The sequence below is a fragment of the Malassezia sympodialis genome, genomic scaffold (assembly GCF_000349305.1).
Source record: "Malassezia sympodialis ATCC 42132 genomic scaffold, msy_sf_2, whole genome shotgun sequence".
Classification (NCBI taxonomy): domain Eukaryota; kingdom Fungi; phylum Basidiomycota; class Malasseziomycetes; order Malasseziales; family Malasseziaceae; genus Malassezia; species Malassezia sympodialis.
Window position 1 is genome coordinate 113,643 of NW_017387800.1, and position 18,539 is coordinate 132,181.

General features: G+C 59.0%; 8 protein-coding genes across 8 annotated transcripts; 6 read left to right on the top strand and 2 right to left on the bottom strand.

Annotated features, from left to right (window-relative positions):
* Window positions 1-434: 434 nt before the first annotated feature.
* On the top strand, window positions 435-1,455 carry MSY001_0384 (uncharacterized protein; the record flags this gene model as incomplete). Its single annotated transcript, XM_018885466.1, has 2 exons — window positions 435-684; window positions 713-1,455. 2 exons carry the CDS (start codon window positions 435-437, stop codon window positions 1,453-1,455), a joined length of 993 nt encoding a protein of 330 aa, XP_018739018.1.
* Window positions 1,456-1,547: 92 nt separating this feature from the next.
* MSY001_0385 (uncharacterized protein) lies at window positions 1,548-2,438 on the bottom strand (the record flags this gene model as incomplete). Its single annotated transcript, XM_018885467.1, has 1 exon — window positions 1,548-2,438. The coding sequence occupies one exon, from the start codon at window positions 2,436-2,438 to the stop codon at window positions 1,548-1,550; it is 891 nt and encodes a 296-aa protein (XP_018739019.1).
* A 150-nt stretch (window positions 2,439-2,588) lies between these two features.
* MSY001_0386 (uncharacterized protein) lies at window positions 2,589-4,433 on the top strand (the record flags this gene model as incomplete). The annotated part of the gene is made up of 1 exon (XM_018885468.1): window positions 2,589-4,433. The coding sequence occupies one exon, from the start codon at window positions 2,589-2,591 to the stop codon at window positions 4,431-4,433; it is 1,845 nt and encodes a 614-aa protein (XP_018739020.1).
* A 9-nt stretch (window positions 4,434-4,442) lies between these two features.
* MSY001_0387 (uncharacterized protein) lies at window positions 4,443-7,166 on the bottom strand (the record flags this gene model as incomplete). The annotated part of the gene is given in 2 exon segments (XM_018885469.1): window positions 4,443-6,634; window positions 6,647-7,166. 2 exon segments carry the CDS (start codon window positions 7,164-7,166, stop codon window positions 4,443-4,445), a joined length of 2,712 nt encoding a protein of 903 aa, XP_018739021.1.
* A 372-nt stretch (window positions 7,167-7,538) lies between these two features.
* On the top strand, window positions 7,539-9,884 carry MSY001_0388 (uncharacterized protein; the record flags this gene model as incomplete). Its single annotated transcript, XM_018885470.1, has 1 exon — window positions 7,539-9,884. The coding sequence occupies one exon, from the start codon at window positions 7,539-7,541 to the stop codon at window positions 9,882-9,884; it is 2,346 nt and encodes a 781-aa protein (XP_018739022.1).
* Window positions 9,885-10,033: 149 nt separating this feature from the next.
* MSY001_0389 (uncharacterized protein) lies at window positions 10,034-12,484 on the top strand (the record flags this gene model as incomplete). Its single annotated transcript, XM_018885471.1, has 1 exon — window positions 10,034-12,484. The coding sequence occupies one exon, from the start codon at window positions 10,034-10,036 to the stop codon at window positions 12,482-12,484; it is 2,451 nt and encodes an 816-aa protein (XP_018739023.1).
* A 64-nt stretch (window positions 12,485-12,548) lies between these two features.
* MSY001_0390 (uncharacterized protein) lies at window positions 12,549-15,461 on the top strand (the record flags this gene model as incomplete). Its single annotated transcript, XM_018885472.1, has 4 exons — window positions 12,549-13,067; window positions 13,197-13,519; window positions 13,826-13,902; window positions 14,002-15,461. The coding sequence occupies 4 exons, from the start codon at window positions 12,549-12,551 to the stop codon at window positions 15,459-15,461; spliced, it is 2,379 nt and encodes a 792-aa protein (XP_018739024.1).
* Window positions 15,462-16,880: 1,419 nt separating this feature from the next.
* On the top strand, window positions 16,881-18,422 carry MSY001_0391 (uncharacterized protein; the record flags this gene model as incomplete). Its single annotated transcript, XM_018885473.1, has 1 exon — window positions 16,881-18,422. One exon carries the CDS (start codon window positions 16,881-16,883, stop codon window positions 18,420-18,422), a length of 1,542 nt encoding a protein of 513 aa, XP_018739025.1.
* Between the last annotated feature and the right edge of the window lie 117 nt (window positions 18,423-18,539).

An 18,539-nucleotide genomic window follows, 5' to 3' on the forward strand; every position in this document is an offset into this window, starting at 1 on the left:
CCCAGCTTTCGGACCTCCCTCGGGTTTGTCAGTATGTCCAGCCTTCTATTATTAGAATTATTTGCATACCTTCAGAGCATGGCCTGTGTCAGGGTGGTCGTCAAAGTTTATAGAGAGAACGTATGCAAGTGCGCTACCAAAAACACCAGCCGAGACAATGGCCCAAGGAGCATCGTTAGACGTATGGTGAGACTGAGATGTATATTTGCGCGATGAAAGACGGACAGAAGTACGCGCCAGGCTCTTAGACGAGTGAACGAGAGAGCGAGAAGCGCGCGCGGCGTGGCGCAGCATGAACATGGTATACGCGGCCGGACACGACCAGAAAATCAGACTGACCGTGCGCGCTGTGGTAGTCACGTGACTAACACGCGAGTCGAGAGGCATGCGCGCGACGGCATCAACGGTCCATACCCAGAGCCTAGCCATTGACGATGTCTGCGCCTGAGCCAATGCCCACGCCCCTTCATGGGTATGTCGGCTTCGACACCTTGACGAAGCAAGCGGAGCTCAAGATGATGCGCCGCGGCTTCCACTTCAACGTAATGCTTGTGGGTCAGACGGGTCTGGGTAAGAGTACGATGGTCAACACCCTGTTTGCCTCCCGCCTGGTGGAAAGCAAGGGCCGCATTGACCCTTCAGACGAAATTCGCCAAACCACGAGCATTGCTATCGACTCTCACGGTAAGTAAACGAGGTAACTTATGTACAGTGGTCATTGAGAACGGTGTGAAGCTCAAGTTGAACTTGATCGACACGCCTGGCTACGGCGACCTAATTAACAACGAGCATTGGTACGTGTATGGTCCTGACCACAGCTGGGAGCCCATTGTAAAGTACATCAAGGACCAGTACAGCATGTACCTGCGCAAGGAGCTTACGGCGGTGCGCGACCGTCACATTCCGGACACGCGTGTGCATGTGGTGCTATTCTTCATCAACCCTTCGGGACACTCACTGCGCCCAATGGATGTCCAGGTGCTGAAGAAGTTGGGTGATATTGCCAATGTGATTCCTGTGATTGCCAAGGCCGACACGCTGACGCTGGAGGAGCGCCAGGTGTTCAAGGAGCGCGTGCGCGCTGAGCTGCAGAACAATGGTATCCGTGTGTATCCTTTCGACCACGAGGACTACGATGAAGAGGACCGTGCGCTGAACAGCCAGGTGCAGGCTATGCTGCCCTTTGCGGTGGTAGGATCGACCAAGGTATACGATGTGAATGGTATGCCGGTGCGCGGTCGCCAGACCCGCTGCGGCCTGGTGAATATCGAGGACCCGTCTCACTGTGAGTTTGTGCAATTCCGCAACTTTTTGCTGCGTACAAACCTGCATGACCTCATCGAGACGACATCCAGCACGTACTACGAGTCGTTCCGCTCGAAGCAGCTACTGGCGCTCAAGGAGAGCAGCGTGAAGCAGCAGCAGCAGCAGCAGCAGCATCAATACCAGCAGTAGGCGCCGTTGATAGGTGCCCCATGCCTGATGCCTTGCCTTGGCATAAACCCGTAGATCGGCCACTCAGGTGACGAATTGTCCCGTGGATCTCATTACATGCGCGAGCTATTTAAGAAGTAGGCGCGCATCCCATGTGAAGCGAGCTCAGCCTTGGCCTGCGAGAACGAGTGGCCCTGCTCGTGGATGTGCTGCCAGATGAGGCGGTAGTACCACGCATGTCCCAAGCCCTGCACGAGGAACCCAGCCGCAGAGATGGCCGATAGAACACCGGCCACGATATGGTGCTGAGAAAAGGCGTTCGTCATGTTGAAGAAGCCGGCGCAGCCCGTAGACGGGGGGCCAATCACCGCATAGATAGAGAAGAGAAGGTGGCAGCCGCAGAAGAGAAAGTATACATAGAAGAAGAGGGAATGCTCCTTCATCAGGCCAAAGTAAAGGGGGCGGTACCACAGGAAGAAACTGGCCACGGTGATCACCACCAGGTACACGATACTGTCGATCAGGTCCGAGATGTGGCCCATCGACACGAAGAGCACAATACACGCAGCAAGGTTGACGAGAAGCGTCGCAACAAGCAGCAGCCAGAGCCGGTATACTTGGAGCATAGTCGTCTGCGAGTCAGGGGGAATCTCGCTTGCGATATCGTGGTACACAATCGGGTAGAACGGCGGCCAGTTGTTGCGGCCGAAGCGGCGCATATGCTCGGTGCGCGCATCGAGCTCACGCTCACGCTCCTCTAGCTCGCGCTCACGTCGCTGCAGATCCTCCATGTGCATCGAGTGCACAGGCGCGGTGCCATGTGTGCTAGTGGGATAAATTTCGTCCGCCTGGTCATCGAAATCGATCGGCGCCGTGTACGCGCTATCCTTCAGCGACGCGGTCTCAAAGGGGCTGGCCTCAAGGTCGTCAAAGTCACCTCCGCGCACCGCACTTTGCACGGACGGGTCGTCGAACGGGTTCGAGTCGCGAAGCCCCGCCGACATAGCTGCCAAGACGTATAGAGCGGGGTCGTACGCGACAGCCCTGCCACGGCCGACCGCGGCCGGCGCGGCCCCAACAAGGCCACGTGGCGCGTCGCGGCATAGGGCCGCGCCGCGACGCGCCGAAACGACGAGTGTCCGTCACGCTCGCGCATGCCGACGCCGACGCCGTCCAAAGCGAGTGGTACCAGCGCTCAGGTGCCTGGCGCTGATGAGCATGTGCGTAAGAGCTCGCGTATTGGCACGCGCAAGGAGCACGAACCGCCAACGCCCACTGCTGAAGATATTTCCGTCCTGGGCCGCAAGATCGTCGACCGGCTGGTGGCCGCGCGCGATGCGCGTGATGGAGAGCCTCTCGCCGAGCCGTTCATGCGCTTGCCAAGTCGTCGCCAGTACCCTGACTATTACGTGGTGATCCGGCGGCCCATGGCGCTATCCGAGGTCCGCACCAAAGTCAAGCAGAAAGAATACCCCACCTGGACGGACCTGAAGCAGGATCTGGAGCTGATCTGCACGAACGCCAAGCGTTTTAACATGCGTGATAGTGACATCTGGCTAAAGGCACGCGACCTGCACAGTATGATCAAGGACCTCACTTCGAGCGTGTACAACGAATGGCTCGCCAGTCGCACGGACGCCGGCGTTGTCGAGGCTCCGCGCACTGCCACGCCTGCTGAACCTGCACGCGATTCGCCGGTGCGCAGCCACAAGATCACACTGCGTGCGCCGCGTGCCTCTGCCGAGGCAGCCAAGTCGAAGACGGTGTCGCCTGAGCCGGCGAAAGCGGCGGCGTCGCCACCTGCGGGTCCGGCGACGCCCACGCCCGTGACGCCCGCTTCCTCCTCGCCCAGCGTCGGGCAGACCATGTCGGGGACGTCGCGCCCGCTCGTGAGCCTGAATGTTCCGACGCCAACGACGCCGAGCTATTTGTTGGAACGGCGGCGCCGTGGCGCGCCGCGAGGCAAGCGGCTCAAGAACATGCTGCGTACTATTTTGGACAGTCTCAAGACGCTGCAGGACAGGAGCGGGCGCTTGCGTGCGGAAATGTTTATGGAGTTGCCCTCGCGCGACGAGTATCCCGACTACTACCAGTTCGTGCAGCACCCCATCAGCCTCGCCGAGATCGAACGCAAGCTGGATGAAAGGATGTATATCAATGCCTACGCCCTCGTCACAGACGTAAGGGTCATGATAAGCAACGCCAAGTTCTACAACGAGGAAGGCTCGCAAGTATGGAACGATGCCGATGCACTCCAGTTCCAGCTCGAGCGCGTGATGATCCCTGCCCTGCTTGCCGAGGGCTTTACCCTCGATCCAAACGATCACCGGCAGGCTGCGCAGCCCCCTGGCACGCCTGGCTCCGTGCCGACGCCGCAGCAGCCCAGCGCAGTAGCACCTGCGCCGTCTGTGCCGCAGCCCCCGGTCGCGCGGACGGCGCCGCCGCCGCCGGCCGCACCTGCGGCTCCTGCCGCAGCGCCTCCTGCCGTACCGCCTGCAGCGCCTCCTGCAGCGCCGCCCCCCATGGCCGCTGCTCCTATGCCGCCGCCGCCGCCCACACTCGAGCGCGTGCTCAAGGATATGGGCGCGCGGATATGGCCGCCATCGCCTGCTACATGGGTCGCACCCGTCGCGTGCACAAGCGCGGAGCCCCAGCCGCCGCCCGACGGACCGCCGCCCTGTGTGGCCTTGGAAGTGCGGGTGCACATGCCGCAGGCGACGCGCGAGGTCAGGCTCGCTCTCGACCTCATGCAGCGCCATGCGCTGCGCCTGCCGCCCGGTGCGACGAGGACCGAGTGGTGCTTTTCGTTCCGCGATGAGCATGTGCGCGACAAGCCGCGCCCTTACTTCTGTGTGGACCAGCAGGAACTGCAGGCCGAATGGAACGAAGAGCACGGGTGGATCGTGGCATGGGATGTGCAGCCCGGCACACATACACTCGAGGCGCAGTGGCCGTCCGAGTGGGGCGCTGCGCCCGTGGCCCTCTACGTAGGTACATAGCGGCACGAACTACGAAGGCGCTCGTTCGTCGCTCCACCAGCCACTGCCGAGATGGCCCAGCAGCGAGCGCGCCATGCGCGCGGCCTGCGGCGCATGCTGTGCAGCCACGCTATCGAAGAGCTGCGCGGTGCGATGCCGTGGCGCCGCAGACGGCGCCGAGGGGCGCGTGAGCAGGCGCGCCAGCGTGTGCCGCTCGGCGCGACGTGGCGGTACCGGCGCTGCCGTGTGTGGCGGCAGCGCGGCCAGTGCCTGCAGCACGGTCGGAATGTGCGCGGGCGGCGCGAGCGCGAGTGCATGGCCCAGCAGGACAGCGCGGCTGCGCGGATCAGGCCACTGCGGGTGCTTGGCCAGCTGCAGGCACGTGCGCCATGCCACGTCCCAGGCCGCCGCATACTGCGCACGGGGAAGCGACGGCATTCGCTGCACGATGCGCTCACATTGGTCGCGCGCAGCGCGCCAGTCGCCACTGGCAGCCGCTGCGTCCGCGAGCATTGCACACACGTGCACGTCGTCGCCTGGCGCCTCGCTGCAGGCGTCCGCCAGCGCACGGATGTGAGGCGCACGGTACGCCTCGCCGTGCAGCGACAGCACGCGCGCAAGCAGGTCGAGCTTGCGCGGCGTCGCACGCACCTGCTGCGGCGTCAGGGCAATGCTTGCCCCATGCTCGTGCAGACGTGCGAGCAGCGCTAGAAACGAGAGCTCCGCCTCGACCTGCGGCGTGTGCGGTGCCGCGTCGAGCGTCTCGCGGGCGCGCTGCAAGCTGCCGTGCAGCGGGTCGCACGTCGGCGCCTGGTGTATCCATGCGCGCGCCGTGTTGAGAACCAGCGCCTCGGCGTCGCGCGCCGTCATGCGCTGCGCGACGGGCGCACAGGCAGGCTCCGTAGTCACCGCACTCACCAACTCGTTGAATAGCACCGGCTCGCGCGCAAGAAGCAGCTCACGGAAAAAGACACGCACGCAGCTCGATGGCAGGCCAACCCATGGCGCACCGACACCGCCTGCGGCATCCGGCGCAAGGAACGGCGCGAGGCGCGTGAGCATGCGCACGAGCGTCGACGGCTCACTGCCCCGCGCACGCAGCGCGTGGCGCACGAGTGCCTGCATGACAGTGTGCGCGCGCTCGGCCTGTGTATCGGCCCAGTAGTAGCGCGGCGCATGCGCAACGCCCAGCTGCGCGACCGTCTCGGCGAGCTGGACCCACAGGTGCACGTCCTGCACGCTCTGCTGCAGCACGGCCGGCGACACAAGCGCTGCTTGCTCACACAGGTGCGTCGCATCCACGTCGCCGGCGCGTGCGCCAAGTGCGCGCCCGAGCACGGCCGTGAGCGGGGCTATAGCGCGCGGTGGGGGCGGTGACGGCGACACGTGCTGCAGCAGCGCTGTGTACCGCTGAAAGCTCGGCGCGTCCGCCGCCTCACTCGTGGCGAGCAGAGCGAGTACAAGGCGGTGCTGATCCGCCTCGTCCAGCCATGCACGAGCGAGCATCGCGTCGCTTACTTCTAGCGCACGCGCGAGCGGCACGGCATCACGCACCATCAGCGCCATGTGCAGGCCCCATGCGCTTGCCGAGCGGTGCCGGCCATGCGCTGCGTCCGCGTACGTGCCGAGCTGCAGGAACGGAACGACCTGCTCGTGCAAGGCCGCCGCGACACGCGCGGCGGGCCACGGCTGCTGCGCGACACGCGCAACGAGCGCATGGGCGGACGCAGCCCGCAGCGTCTGTACGCGCCATAGATCGGCATCCATGTGGTACACAAGCTCATGTAGGAATGCGAGCTCCTGCGCTGCGGCGCTCAGCGGCTTGAGTCCTAGGTGCACCCCGGCGTTCGCAAGGCCAAGCGCTGCGTCCACGAGGCCAAGCTCGCTCTCCAGCTCCGTCATGACCGCCGCATACCAGTCCCACAGCGCAGCAGGTGGTGGCGGGGGCGGAGTGGGGAAAGGCGACGCGCCGCGATCCGCGAGCGCGTGCACGACCGCGGGGTGATCGACCCACATGGCCGCTGCGCTCGGCGACGAGGGCGGGGGTGCCTCGAGAGCATCGACCCATGCATCACTCTCGCGGTCCTCGACCGGCAAGTGCGTACCGGGGAGCAGGCGCAGCGCAAGGAGGCGCTCCGGCGGCACGCCGCCCACGGTCAGTAGAACGTGCAGGAGCTCGAAGCGGTGCGAGAAGAGGGAGCGCGCGACGGTAGCATGCGCACCTAGAAGCGCACGCAGGCCACGCGCGTTGCCGGCCAGGCATAGATCGTGGGCGTGCGCGAGGAGCGGGCGGTCCGCCAGCGCAGCCACATTCGCCGGCACGCGAGCCGACTTGGCCGCAGCTAGAGGAATGCTCAGGAGCCACTGCATGTGCCACAGCTTGCGCCGCAAGACGACGCGAGCAAGACGTACGGGATCGGCGTCCAGCCACGCCGCGAGAGACGGCGAGGCGCAGCCGGCATCCGCGAGCGCCGTCGCGACGTCCGCGTCGAGCGCGCTCGTGCGCTCCGAGGCGTACGCCAACACGCGCAGGGCGTCGGACGCGAGCCAGTCGGTGCCCGCCCGCACGGCCGCCACGCTGGCTGCAGCGACCCACCACGCATCTCCAATCGAGGCGAGCGCCGCCAGGACGCGATCGGCGTCAGCAGGGAGCGCCGCGAGGAGCGCCCGCTTGTCGGCCGTCTCGGTGGCGCCTGCCGCCACCGGAGCAGAGGGACCGTCGGCGCCGTCGCGCGTAGACACCGCCTCGTCCATGGCCGCAACGGCCGCAGGAGCGGAGGTCCGTGCCACGCTGGGGGGCGGCGTGGCGAGCCCTGGCACCATCCACGCGTACGTCTGGGGTCGGTGCGGCCAGGCCTCGGTCGTGCGGCGAGCGCGCGCGACATTGGCTCGGCCGCACACGTGGGCGGGGGCCGCGTCCATGCCAGCGTGGAGGGCACGTGCAGTGCACAAGCCAGCTGCGACTCGTGGCGCCCCAGGCCCGCGGTGGGGCGAGGCACCCCCGCCGGGGCCGTGCCTTCTCGTTCGACCATCGCGACGGATCCGCAGACGACCTTCTTGAGTTTCTGCATCTGGCACTAATTCTTATATACTTTGGCCAAGTCTCCACTCCCTCCTCCCTCGACGATGTTTGACAAGCTGACGAGTCCCGGCCCCATCCTGGAGCGTCTGGAGGCCATCGCTCTCAGTCGTGCGGCCCTGACCTCGGCGGGCGTCGTGGCGGCTCTGGCCCTCCTCGCTGCCGTGTACCCCCCCTTCCGCGATGTGATTGTGTTCTCCTACAACTGTTTCTTGCACCCCCTTGGCAAGACCAAGGACCAGGCGGAGCGCCTGGACCGCTTCTACGAAAACCAGGCGAGCGTGTACGACAAGACGCGCATGGGCCTGCTCCGTGGCCGCAAGACCATGCTCAAGCTCTGTGCCGCTGAGATGCGTGCGCTTCGCGAGCAGCAACCCAACCGCAAGCTCGTGTGGGTCGACATTGGTGGTGGTACCGGCTGGAACATTGAGCAGATGGACGCTTACTTCCCGATCGCCGAGTTCGACCAGGTGTACCTGATCGATCTGTGTGAGCCGCTGCTGCAGGTCGCTCGCGACCGCTTCCGCCGCCTCGGCTACAAGAACGTGCAGGCACTCTGCCAGAACGCGAAGGACTTCGAGTTGCCCAACCTTCCGAGCGACCGCAAGGTGGACCTGTTTACGTGCTCATACTCCATCTCGATGATTCCGCCCTTCTACGCGGTGCTCGACCGCATCAACGACATGCTCGACCCGCAGGTGGGTGTGTTTGGTGTGGCCGACTTTTACGTGTCCAGCAACGAGTCTATGTCCGACCAGACGACCCTCGTGGGCGGCTCGATCATGCGCCACTGCCATTGGCTCAACTCATGGTTCTGGCGCCACTGGTTCGCGCTCGACCACATCGAGCTGCACCCTGCGCGCCGCGACTACCTCGAGCACAAGTTCGGCACGCTCAAGTGCTTTAACGGCCGCAACCACTTTATTGTGCCCTACCTCGTGCGCATCCCCTACTACGTCTGGCTCGGTGTGTCGCGCGAGCGCGACACGAAGGCCGCTGTCACCGCGTACGAGGTCGAGGCCGGAAACAATGTCGCCGTCCCCCCGTCGTTCCCTGACATTGCGCGCGAGCGTATCCGCAAGGCCGGCAGCGCGCCAGCTGCCGAGGGTGCCGTGGAGCAGCTCAAGCAGGACTTGTCCACCCAGTGGCCGCAGAGCTCCTTCCACTACCAGCGCCGCCAGTGGCGTCTGCCGTTCGTGGACGATCGCTTCAGCGATATGTTCCGCACATGGATCTATGGCTTCACGTGGGAGGACCCGGTCGTGGACATAGAACACCTGGACCTCGGGCCCGAGGACTCGATTCTCTGCATTACGAGTGCCGGTGACAATGCGCTGCACTACGCCGCCACGGCCATGCCGCGCCGCATTCACGCCGTCGACATGAACCCGTGCCAGGGCCACTTGCTCGAACTCAAGCTCGCCAGTATCGCGACGCTCGACTACCCCACGTTCTGGCGCATGTTTGGTGATGGCAAGATCGAAAACTTCCCCGAGCTGCTCGATGAGAAGATTTCGCCATACCTGTCCTCCCACGCCTACCAGTTCTGGAGAATCAACAACAAGTCGTTTGACCGGGCCTTTTACTTCCGCGGCTACTCGGGCCATGCGCTGCGTCTCGCTAAGACGGCGTTCCGGATCATGGGCGCCTCGAAGGACGTCGAGAGCATGTGCACCACCAAGTCGCTGGAAGAGCAAAAGAAGATTTGGGATACCAAGGTCCGCAAGACCATCATCAACGAGACGCTGATCCGTCTCTTCCTCTCGAACCCGGCCTTCCTGTGGAATGCGCTGGGCGTCCCCGTCAACCAGCTCAACATTTTCAAAAATGAGGGCTCGGTTGAGCAGTTCGCTATCGACACGCTCGACCCGATTCCCACGCGCTCGCTCCTGTCGACAGACAACTACCACTACCGTCTGTGTCTGATGGGCAACTACAGCCACGAGAGCTGCCCGTTGTACCTGAAGGAGGACGCGTTCAATGCCCTCAAGGCAAACCACGCGCAGGCGCTCGACTCCTTCCGACTCCACACCGACTCAATCGTGTCGGTGCTGCGCGGCATGCAGGACAAGAGCCTCACGCGCGCCATCCTCATGGACCATATGGACTGGTTCGACCCTGTCGCCGACTCTGTGCCGCTCCCGACCTTCGAGGCGGCCCGCAACGATGACGACAAGAAGGTCTCGGACCTCGACCGCGAGGTGGTGGAGCTCGCGCGCGTTATCGCTCCTGGTGGTGCCGTGTTCTGGCGCAGTGCCGCCAAGCACCCGTGGTACTCGAAGCGCTTCGAGCTCGCTGGTTTCCGCGTTGCTCCCGTCCACATTCGTGAGACGGGTAAGCCCATCGATAACGTGAATATGTACGCCTCGTTCTACAAGGCTGTGCGTCTGTAGAGCAAGGCACGATACATGTACGTAGATAGATAGGCGGTACGTTGCCTTCAACGGTCCTCGACTCGCACGGTCTATGTCCTACTGGCTGCGTGCATCACGTGCATAATCGTCGCGCCCCCGCGGACGAACGTGCAACGTTGTCTAGGCCAATGTTTGAGAAGTCGCTGAGCGCGCTCATCAAGGGCTTGCGCTCCCATCGCGGCAAAGATGAGGCCAAGTACGTCGCCAGCATGCTTGAAGAGATCCGTGCAGAAATCAAAAGCGGCGACATGGAAATCAAGGCAGAGGCCGTCTTGAAGCTCGCCTACCTGCAAATGCTAGGCTACCGCGTCTCCAGTGCCTCGTTTCACATTCTAGAGACAATGGCATCTTCTAGATACCACACAAAACACATTGGATACCTAGCTGCGACTCTATGCTTTGCAGAAGACACAGAAGTGCTGATCCTTGCTACGAACCTCATCAAGAAAGACCTCAACTCCGCTATGCCCCTCGATGTCCTCGCAGCGCTGAATGGCCTCTCACATCTCATCACACAGGAATTGGCCCAGCACCTCGCTGATGATATCCTGCGCATGCTCACCCATACCCGTCCGCTCGTGCGGAAACGCGCCGTTCTCGTGTTGCACTCGGCCATAACCAAGTGCCCTGAAATTCTAGATCGCGTTTGGGAGCGCCTGCGCGATCTGCTGTGTGATGAAGATCCTGGTGTTGTTACGGCCACTGTCAATATGATATGCGAGCTCGCGCGGCGTCACCCGGCACCATTCGTGCCACTGTCGCCTCAGCTCTTTCAGATCCTCACGACCACTAGCAATAACTGGCTCCTTATCAAGGTCATCAAACTGTTTGGCGCTCTTGCTCCTGTCGAGCCGCGTCTTGTGCGCAGGCTCCTTAAGCCTATCACCGACATCATCTCTACCACGCCTGCCATGAGCGTCCTGTACGAGTGTATTCACACCAGCATCATCGGCGGCATGCTAGAGGGAGCAGGGTCCGACGAACTCGCCCGTAAGTGTGTGGACAACCTGGGCCGTTTTCTCCAGGACGTCGACCAAAACTTGCGGTTTATTGCACTTGTTGCCCTTGGTAAAGTGGTGCCAACGCATGCGTACCTTGTTGCGCAGCACCAAGAGACTATATTACATTCCATCTGGCATCCCGACCTGACCATCCGTTTGCGCGCACTCGACCTAGCCTGCCACTTGGCCTCGGAACCAGCCTCACTCCGCCATATTGTCGGCGTCTTATTGTCCTACTTGGAGGAGATGGACCTGACTAGCATGTCCCAGAATGCGTCGCAGGCTTTGAAAGCAGCACTGGATGCCGACGATGCGATGGTCACAGAACCCGCTTCTGCACCCCACCTGTCTGTGTCTACCAACGCCACGTTCCGGGCACAAGTCGCAGAAAGCATCCTCGACCTGGGTGCCGCCGAGAACTATGCCCTTATCCCCGACGCCGTATGGTATATGAACGTCCTGGTTCGCCTCGCACCCCTGGTAGATACCACGGTCGTGTCGCGTGTGGTGGATCAGCTCACGGAAATTGTCTTCCTCCACGCTTCGGCCCGGCAGCGCGCCTGTGAGCGGCTACAGACGCTTCTTTTGGACCCAACGCAGTATGAGCCCAATACTTCGACGGCAGAGCTACTCCGCGCAGGTGCCTCAATTTGCAGCGAGTACGTGGAGTACGTCGACAGTGTGCCGCCCCTGGTCCGTGCACTAGTGCAGGATCGTCTGTCGAACCTGCCACCTCGCTCAATGGCCGTTTTGATCCACAGCGCACTGAAACTCTACGCTTACTGGGCAGCCACGCTCTCATCACAGTGGTCAAATGTCTGCCAGGAGGAATTTGAAGGCCTTACAAACGATGTCATGGCACAGCTGACCAAGTGGGCCAAGCACGAGGATTCGGAGGTGCATGAGCGTGCGCAAGAGGGACTGCAGTTATTTGTCCTTATCAAGAACAGCCTCAGTACTTCGGCGGACGACTCTTCGCAGCGACCTGAGTCGGCTAGCTCTTGGACAGATGCTACAGCCTCGGAACAGGGCGGCCCGCGAGCGCTGCACCTACTTCTGCCGCTATTTTACACACGAGCCCAGGATGTAAATGTGCCTGTGGCCCGCTTGCCAGAGCAAATGAATCTTCATGCTTGGATTGCCCCTGAAAGCTCCTGGAAAAAGATGCTCAAGGTGGTCGACCCGGCAGGAGCACTGGGGACCCGCTCGGCACGTACCACGTCCAAATCCAAGCAGAAACCGCGGATGCAAGAGCCGCCACACAAAGAGGAAGAGACGCAGAGATCGTCTTCATCTTCTTCTCACAGAAGGCATGAGGACAGTCCATTTTATCTGACGTCCTATCCTCGGGGAGCGCGTTCCAAATTGAGCTCACGATCCAAAATATCAGACCTTGCTGCGGCAGAGCCGGAAGACGTGTCTACGACCTCCGCATCGCAAGACAATTTGGACGATGTGCCAATTGTAAAGCTTGAACTTTCAGATTTGTCTTCAATGCCTAAACATGATACCCCGACAGCTGGTGGGACGTTGCAGCCAAAAAAGGTGGCCCACAAAAAGCGCGCACAGCGTAAATAGCCTTCAAACTTCTAGCATGTGCTCGAGGTGGCCGGCCTCCACATATTGGAGACAGGTCCTAAATATGGCCCGAACGCCCAATGTACATCATATTCTTTTCAGAATGGCTGACGAGGACGGTACGCATAATCAGATTCATACAGCAGTGAGAAATACAGGAGATCAGCAGAAGACCATATCTGTGGCAATTTTGGTAGCTGGGGCGCCACCAAAAGAGTTGGTTGAGAAGTACGGCGGCTTCGAGGTCATGTTCCGCAATACTCTGGCGGAGGCGATGGCCCACATTCCGCGTCACAAGTGGCACCCAAAAATTTCTTTGCACCTGCAAGCCTTCAATGTCCTAGAAGCAGAATTTCCTGACATTGCTCAGCTCGATGACGGCTTGTGGGATGCTGTTATCGTGACTGGCAGCCCAGCCTCGGCCACCACGGAAAATGTTCTGTGGATGGATGTGCTGGGAAAGTATTTGCAGCACTTGGTTCTAGAGCACCCGCTAGTCCGTATAATCGGCGTTGGATTCGGTCACCAGCTTATTGCTCGTGCCTTTGGAGCCCAGATCGCTCGCGACAAAGACCATGCAGAGGTGTGTTTCTATGCTACTCACATTGCTAGTTTGGCGTCACCAAGTTCAAACTCTCCCCTGACGGCACAGAAATCTTGTCACCCTTCGATAAAGAGACAGAATGGGTATGTGACCAGCACTGACAAATAGGCTCTCCAACAAGCACACACTGATCGGGTCATTCAACCGCCGTCACCTGTCGAAGGCGATCCTTGGATCGTCCTGGGTGGAAACGAAGCAACTGACATTCAAGGGCTCGCCTTGCGCTACCCATCTGAGGCGCCCCCTCTACCATCATCCGTTAAAACCTCGTCATTCGTGGTCTTTGACGTAGATGACATGGTTACAAATGCTTCCGGGCCAATGCCCGTGCGCGGAGTCCACGTTCTGACTTTGCAGGGACATCCCGAATACAATAATCAAGTTGCGCAAGATCTCATTCGTGTCTTAGCGTCAGAAGGAGTGATCGATCAGTCAGTTTGCCAAAAATCGCTAGAGGACGCCACGCAATCGCACCAGGGTCTAGAATGTGGAAAAATAATCCTCGCTATGGTTGGCGTCGAGCCCGCCACGGTCGAAGTCGATTTGAGCTGAGGACTACTAGACCCTTTTCCATTGGCTTATCATCCAGCCGAAAAAAATGTAGATTCAGAATGCGTTGGGCAGGCAATTTACACTTTCGGTAGAAATGGACGAATCGAAGTGTGTCTACGTAAGCAACGTGTTTGCTCGCAAGAGCTGCGCGCGCCACACCGGACCAGACATTCCGCGTTGACCAGTTCCAGCCAGGTCGAAAGATTCGGGCTGCTTCCGCAAACCTCTCCGTCAGACGGACTGGCGAAACGCCTTTGGCTTGGTGAGCTAAGCTCTCTCTTTGAAACCAGACCTTCCTGCGGTGATACTAGCCTGTGTGTTGCAACGACTCTTGCATAATTTTTTGCAATGTACGTTGTAGCACCGGCCCTGCCAGCCCCTTACAAATGGCTGAATGTGCCATTACGTGCGTTGACAGCGGACCGATGGCCCGGATACATTCCTTCATGGTCGCCGTCGAACATGGACTCCTTTCATGTCATGTTTCCTTCGGAGCTTCGCGAGATTCTTTTGCGGAACCCAGCCTTAAAACACTCGTCGCAATGGTCCATGGCCATTCTGGCAACAGCTACTGTTGTGACGAGTGCTATGGCCATTTACTATTATGCCCAGTATAACGGATATGAGACCAACATCAGTCAGCTCATTTCATCTCTCAGTAATCAAGAATCCAGCTGGGCCTCTTTTTCGTTGTCTATGTTTCAAGAACAGGACTCAGATGACGAACCATATGATGATGATGATGAGCATGTGGATGCAGAATTAATGGATGGGTTCGAAAAGAATATGCGAAGCGGATCACTAAGTGTGCGCTTGGTGAGCGCCGACCCCACAAGCCAGCTTTCGTATGCCCCTATCCATATGGATTTATGCCGAGGTAAAACATCCCGTGTATCGTCGCAAGATCCCTTGCAGCGTAAGGACCTTGCAGAGTCATTGGTGTCGCCATTCAAGAGCTCATCGATCCTGAAGCGAGAGAGCCAGTCGTTTTCCTCTCAGCTTTTGTGTGACCCTCGGACGTTGTACGAACTCCCACGGCACCGTCGCCGTATGGCTCGGCATTTGATCCATGATCCTTGGGACTGTCTATCTCCACCTCCTGTGGCCTTGAAGGACTATTTTACGACAACAGACAATGGAACTGGCGTTGTCGCCGACGAACAGGTCCTTGCATCGAGGCGAGAATCAGCTAATCTTCCTCTCTGTAAAGCTATTGATCGCAAGGTGGCATTTAAAGAGCCTGACTGGGTACCTTATATTGACACTCATGGCAGAGCGCGACAGCGTGCTGTGGTGGCTATTTTGGCGCGCACAATCATGGACACTCCCTCGGGTTCGTCGACCCCTTCCACGCCCGCAGAGGAGATTGGCAAAGATATTTTCATGCAGACCTTGCCTACTGTTTCGCCAGAAGAGCTGGGAGATGGTGCAGAATTCTGGTTTGAAAGATTCACGCGTGCAACGGCGGCGGGAGGTAAACACTGGGATTTCCGTCGGCGGCAAAATGAACCCGCGGAACATTTCAATTCGAACATATTCGACGAGCTTTTGACTCCTGAAAATGTGCGGATGAAATGCGCATCGCCGGTACCTTCGCTGCCGCTCTCTCGAACAACTTTAGATTCCGACTTCACCTCTTCATCGGATTCAAATGACTCTCATATGGATATTTCTGCCTCGACTGCTAGGTGCTGGAAACCTAGCTCAGTTTTGGCGAAGCGCAAGCATGACATTGAGTGCGACAATGCGGCATTGGAACTTTCGCTTCCGGGTGAAAAGCGTTGGACTGGTACGGAAGTAACTAATTCCTCTTGCGTTTAGCATGCCATCCAAGAGATCGAAACTAAACATTCTTTGATATTCCCATCCTCTCTCTTTAAGGTATATATTGTTATGGAATTCTCTGGGCAACTTGGTGTCTAGCGTTAGCAGACTTGGCAGAAATATGTATGTATGGATAACCCGTAGTTCAAAATAACTTATTCCAACATGATCGTTAGGTACAATATAATCATCAAGTTTTTTTTGTACGTATGTTCGGAACAGATATATCCAAGGCAGGAAAAGTATAGGTTGCTATAGCGGGAAAAAGAATGCGCCAAGGGGGAATCGAACCCCCGGCACAGCTAATCATCTAGTAGATGGCAAAGCTGTATTTTACCACTAAACCATTGGCGCCCGGTTAATGTGCAATTACGGGGGTGGGTTATGTTAAACATTCTTGGTTGATATGGAATTGTAGCTAGAAAATTGCCGCAAGTCGCTAACATTATTCAAAACGGTTCTCTAGCATCATCCTAATGGAAGAGAGGGTGTTCATGGCATCCTTTTGGGTGATTTTGACCAACTGGTTGCGCTGTTTTGCCGAAGTGCACCCAGTGCTTGAGCAATACACCAGCGAGTGTTGCACAAAAGTGTCATTATTCGTCGCAGGCTCGTACCCAGAAACAGCAAATGCAAGAACATGTAGACTGTCAGCCGCCCGCTCTTCTTCGGGTGTTGGGTCGATGACAATCAGGCTAGGGCTCTGTTCGTCTGGATCCACGACGCGCTCATCACAAAGTTCACTCCTTGGCACGATAGCGCATGAAGATGCGACCACCGTGGCGCGAAGGGGTATATTGGCATCCAGGAGCGCCAGCGTCGAGGCATTAATCGATGCGGCAATTTCGGAAGTAAGGAATGGCTGGTCTGGGCCTAGGACTAGAGGGGCACGCGGCTTTGATCCGGACTGGCTAGTTTCTCTGGCATCCAACGTCAAGCGGAGAGTAGAAGTGAACTGAGGAGGTGTGGTTGTCGTTTGCACCGTGAGTTGAATGAGCGACCGAGGATGATGATGCAGCAGAATGACAGACTTGAATAAGCTTTGTAGCTCGGTGGACAAGGACGTCATGGAGATCCCTTTTTGCGTCAGTCTCTCGTTACGTACCTGCTGTACCGTCCAGGGGAGCGACAATTACTTGAAACGTGGCGCTGTCAGTGAGCTCGTCGCGGAGTCGGACCTCCCTGGGCCCAGTAACGGTGGCAGCAGAAGTCTGATTGCCTGGACATCAGCAATGGACTCGTACCATAGGCGAATTTGGAGCTTCCATCCGACCGATACGACCACCCTACTTGCGAATGCAATGGTCGGGCCTCTGTTGTGCTGCGGGTCATGGCTGGCCGTGTGGAGTTAGAAAGGCAGAGTTGCAACAATCGAAGATATTCCGTCCAATTTTGTCCTTGGCATTAACCCACCGTATGACAGGCCCAGCCAAGCCGACGGAACCTCCGCGCGAAATACCGAAGGCGCTGCGCCCTCTTGTATGGGTCGGCATCCCCGAGGGCGTACTCAAGTGGAAGCCACGACTGCCCTCGCGCAATTGGTGCATCTTCTGGACCTCTGTGGCAGCTGTGTCTTACTTGTATTATGAAGATCGTCGACAGTGCAAGAAGATCATGGAGGAGTACAAAGAGCGTGTCCGCGGTCTCTCGGAAGATGTCATGCACCCTCTTGAGCATCCTCGAAAAGTATACGTCTACACAGCCAAATATCCTGGGGACGACAACTACGACGTCGGTGTGCGGTACTTTAAACGATATGTGAAGCCTATTCTCGTCGCTGCCGCCGTCGACTATGAAATCACAAGCGGTACCAAGTATGGAAACCTTGCTCGTGAATTGCGTGAACGCATCCACGAACGTCGCCGGAACCTGGCTGGGCTCGAGCCGTGGACTACCAACACTGTGGCTGGCACGTCGTTGCCCACGACATTGTCGCCTGCGCAATATCTTCAGCGCGAGCTTGATGGAGCCGTGGTGCTCATTGGTCGACCTGCTTTCAAGGAGTGGGCTTGGGCTCTGCGCGAAGGCTGGGGCACCAGTATCCCTACGACGCGCGTCGATCGTGACGAGCAGCTTGCCTCTGCCCTGAGTGAAGATACAGCCTTCGAAGAGCATGTACCCGAGTCGAAAACTGACATCCAAGAGGACGGGTCAACGGAAGAAATCACGCACCCTGCTACCGCCCAAGGATTCATGCTTCCCTCTCAGATCGGACTACAGTCTCTCCAGCAAAAGTCTGGTAAGACCTCATTCGGCGTGCCACCTACAGCCGTCATGACACAAAACCAGCCCGGGGCTCCAACAGATCCGACAGTGCCGGAGCAGCTACTCCCTCCTGTGGCGCCTATTCCTGCCCAGCCCCCGATCTGTTTCGTGGACTTTACAAACCTTGTGGGCTGGCGCAACATTCCGCGCCGCATTGTGCATTTCTTCAACCATCGTAGCGATGCTCGTCGCGGCGCGGAAGCAGGGCTTAGCATCGTGCTCGGCACCAAGAGTGATGCTCGTGAATTTGACCCAGGCATGCCGGACCGTGACCCAGATGCTGCACCGCAGAGCTCCGACCTAGACTGGGGCATTAATGCGGAACAATACTACCCCAACGCATTTAACCGCACTTTGCAGGACATTGTCAGGTACAGGAAAGACTATTACGAAGAGCTGAGAAAAGAGCTACAAGCCATGCGGGAGATTCAACGCGGTGTGCGTGAGCCAACCAAGTATGAGCAGCGAAATCCTCCTCGGAACGAAGTTGAATTGCGCGGAGAACGCTTCGACCGGGAAAAGATGTGGCGTAATTCCGAGCAGGGATATGAAATTCTCAAGCCAGAGGCCCCTGTAAGCTGGGACGATACCTGGCGTGGCAGCCTGCGGGTATTGCAGCCCCGTCAGAAGGAAGAGTGCATACCTCGCAAGCCTGCTCCGAAGGACGAGGAGCCGGACGTCAAGTCATCATAATGGAGGGGCCTGGCGGACGACGCGCCACACCCCCCACCAGTTTCCCCTTTCCCAGCCGCCGGCTTCTTTTCGGACCTGCACAGGCTGTTGCAGATCTCGCGCAGCCCATTGCACCAG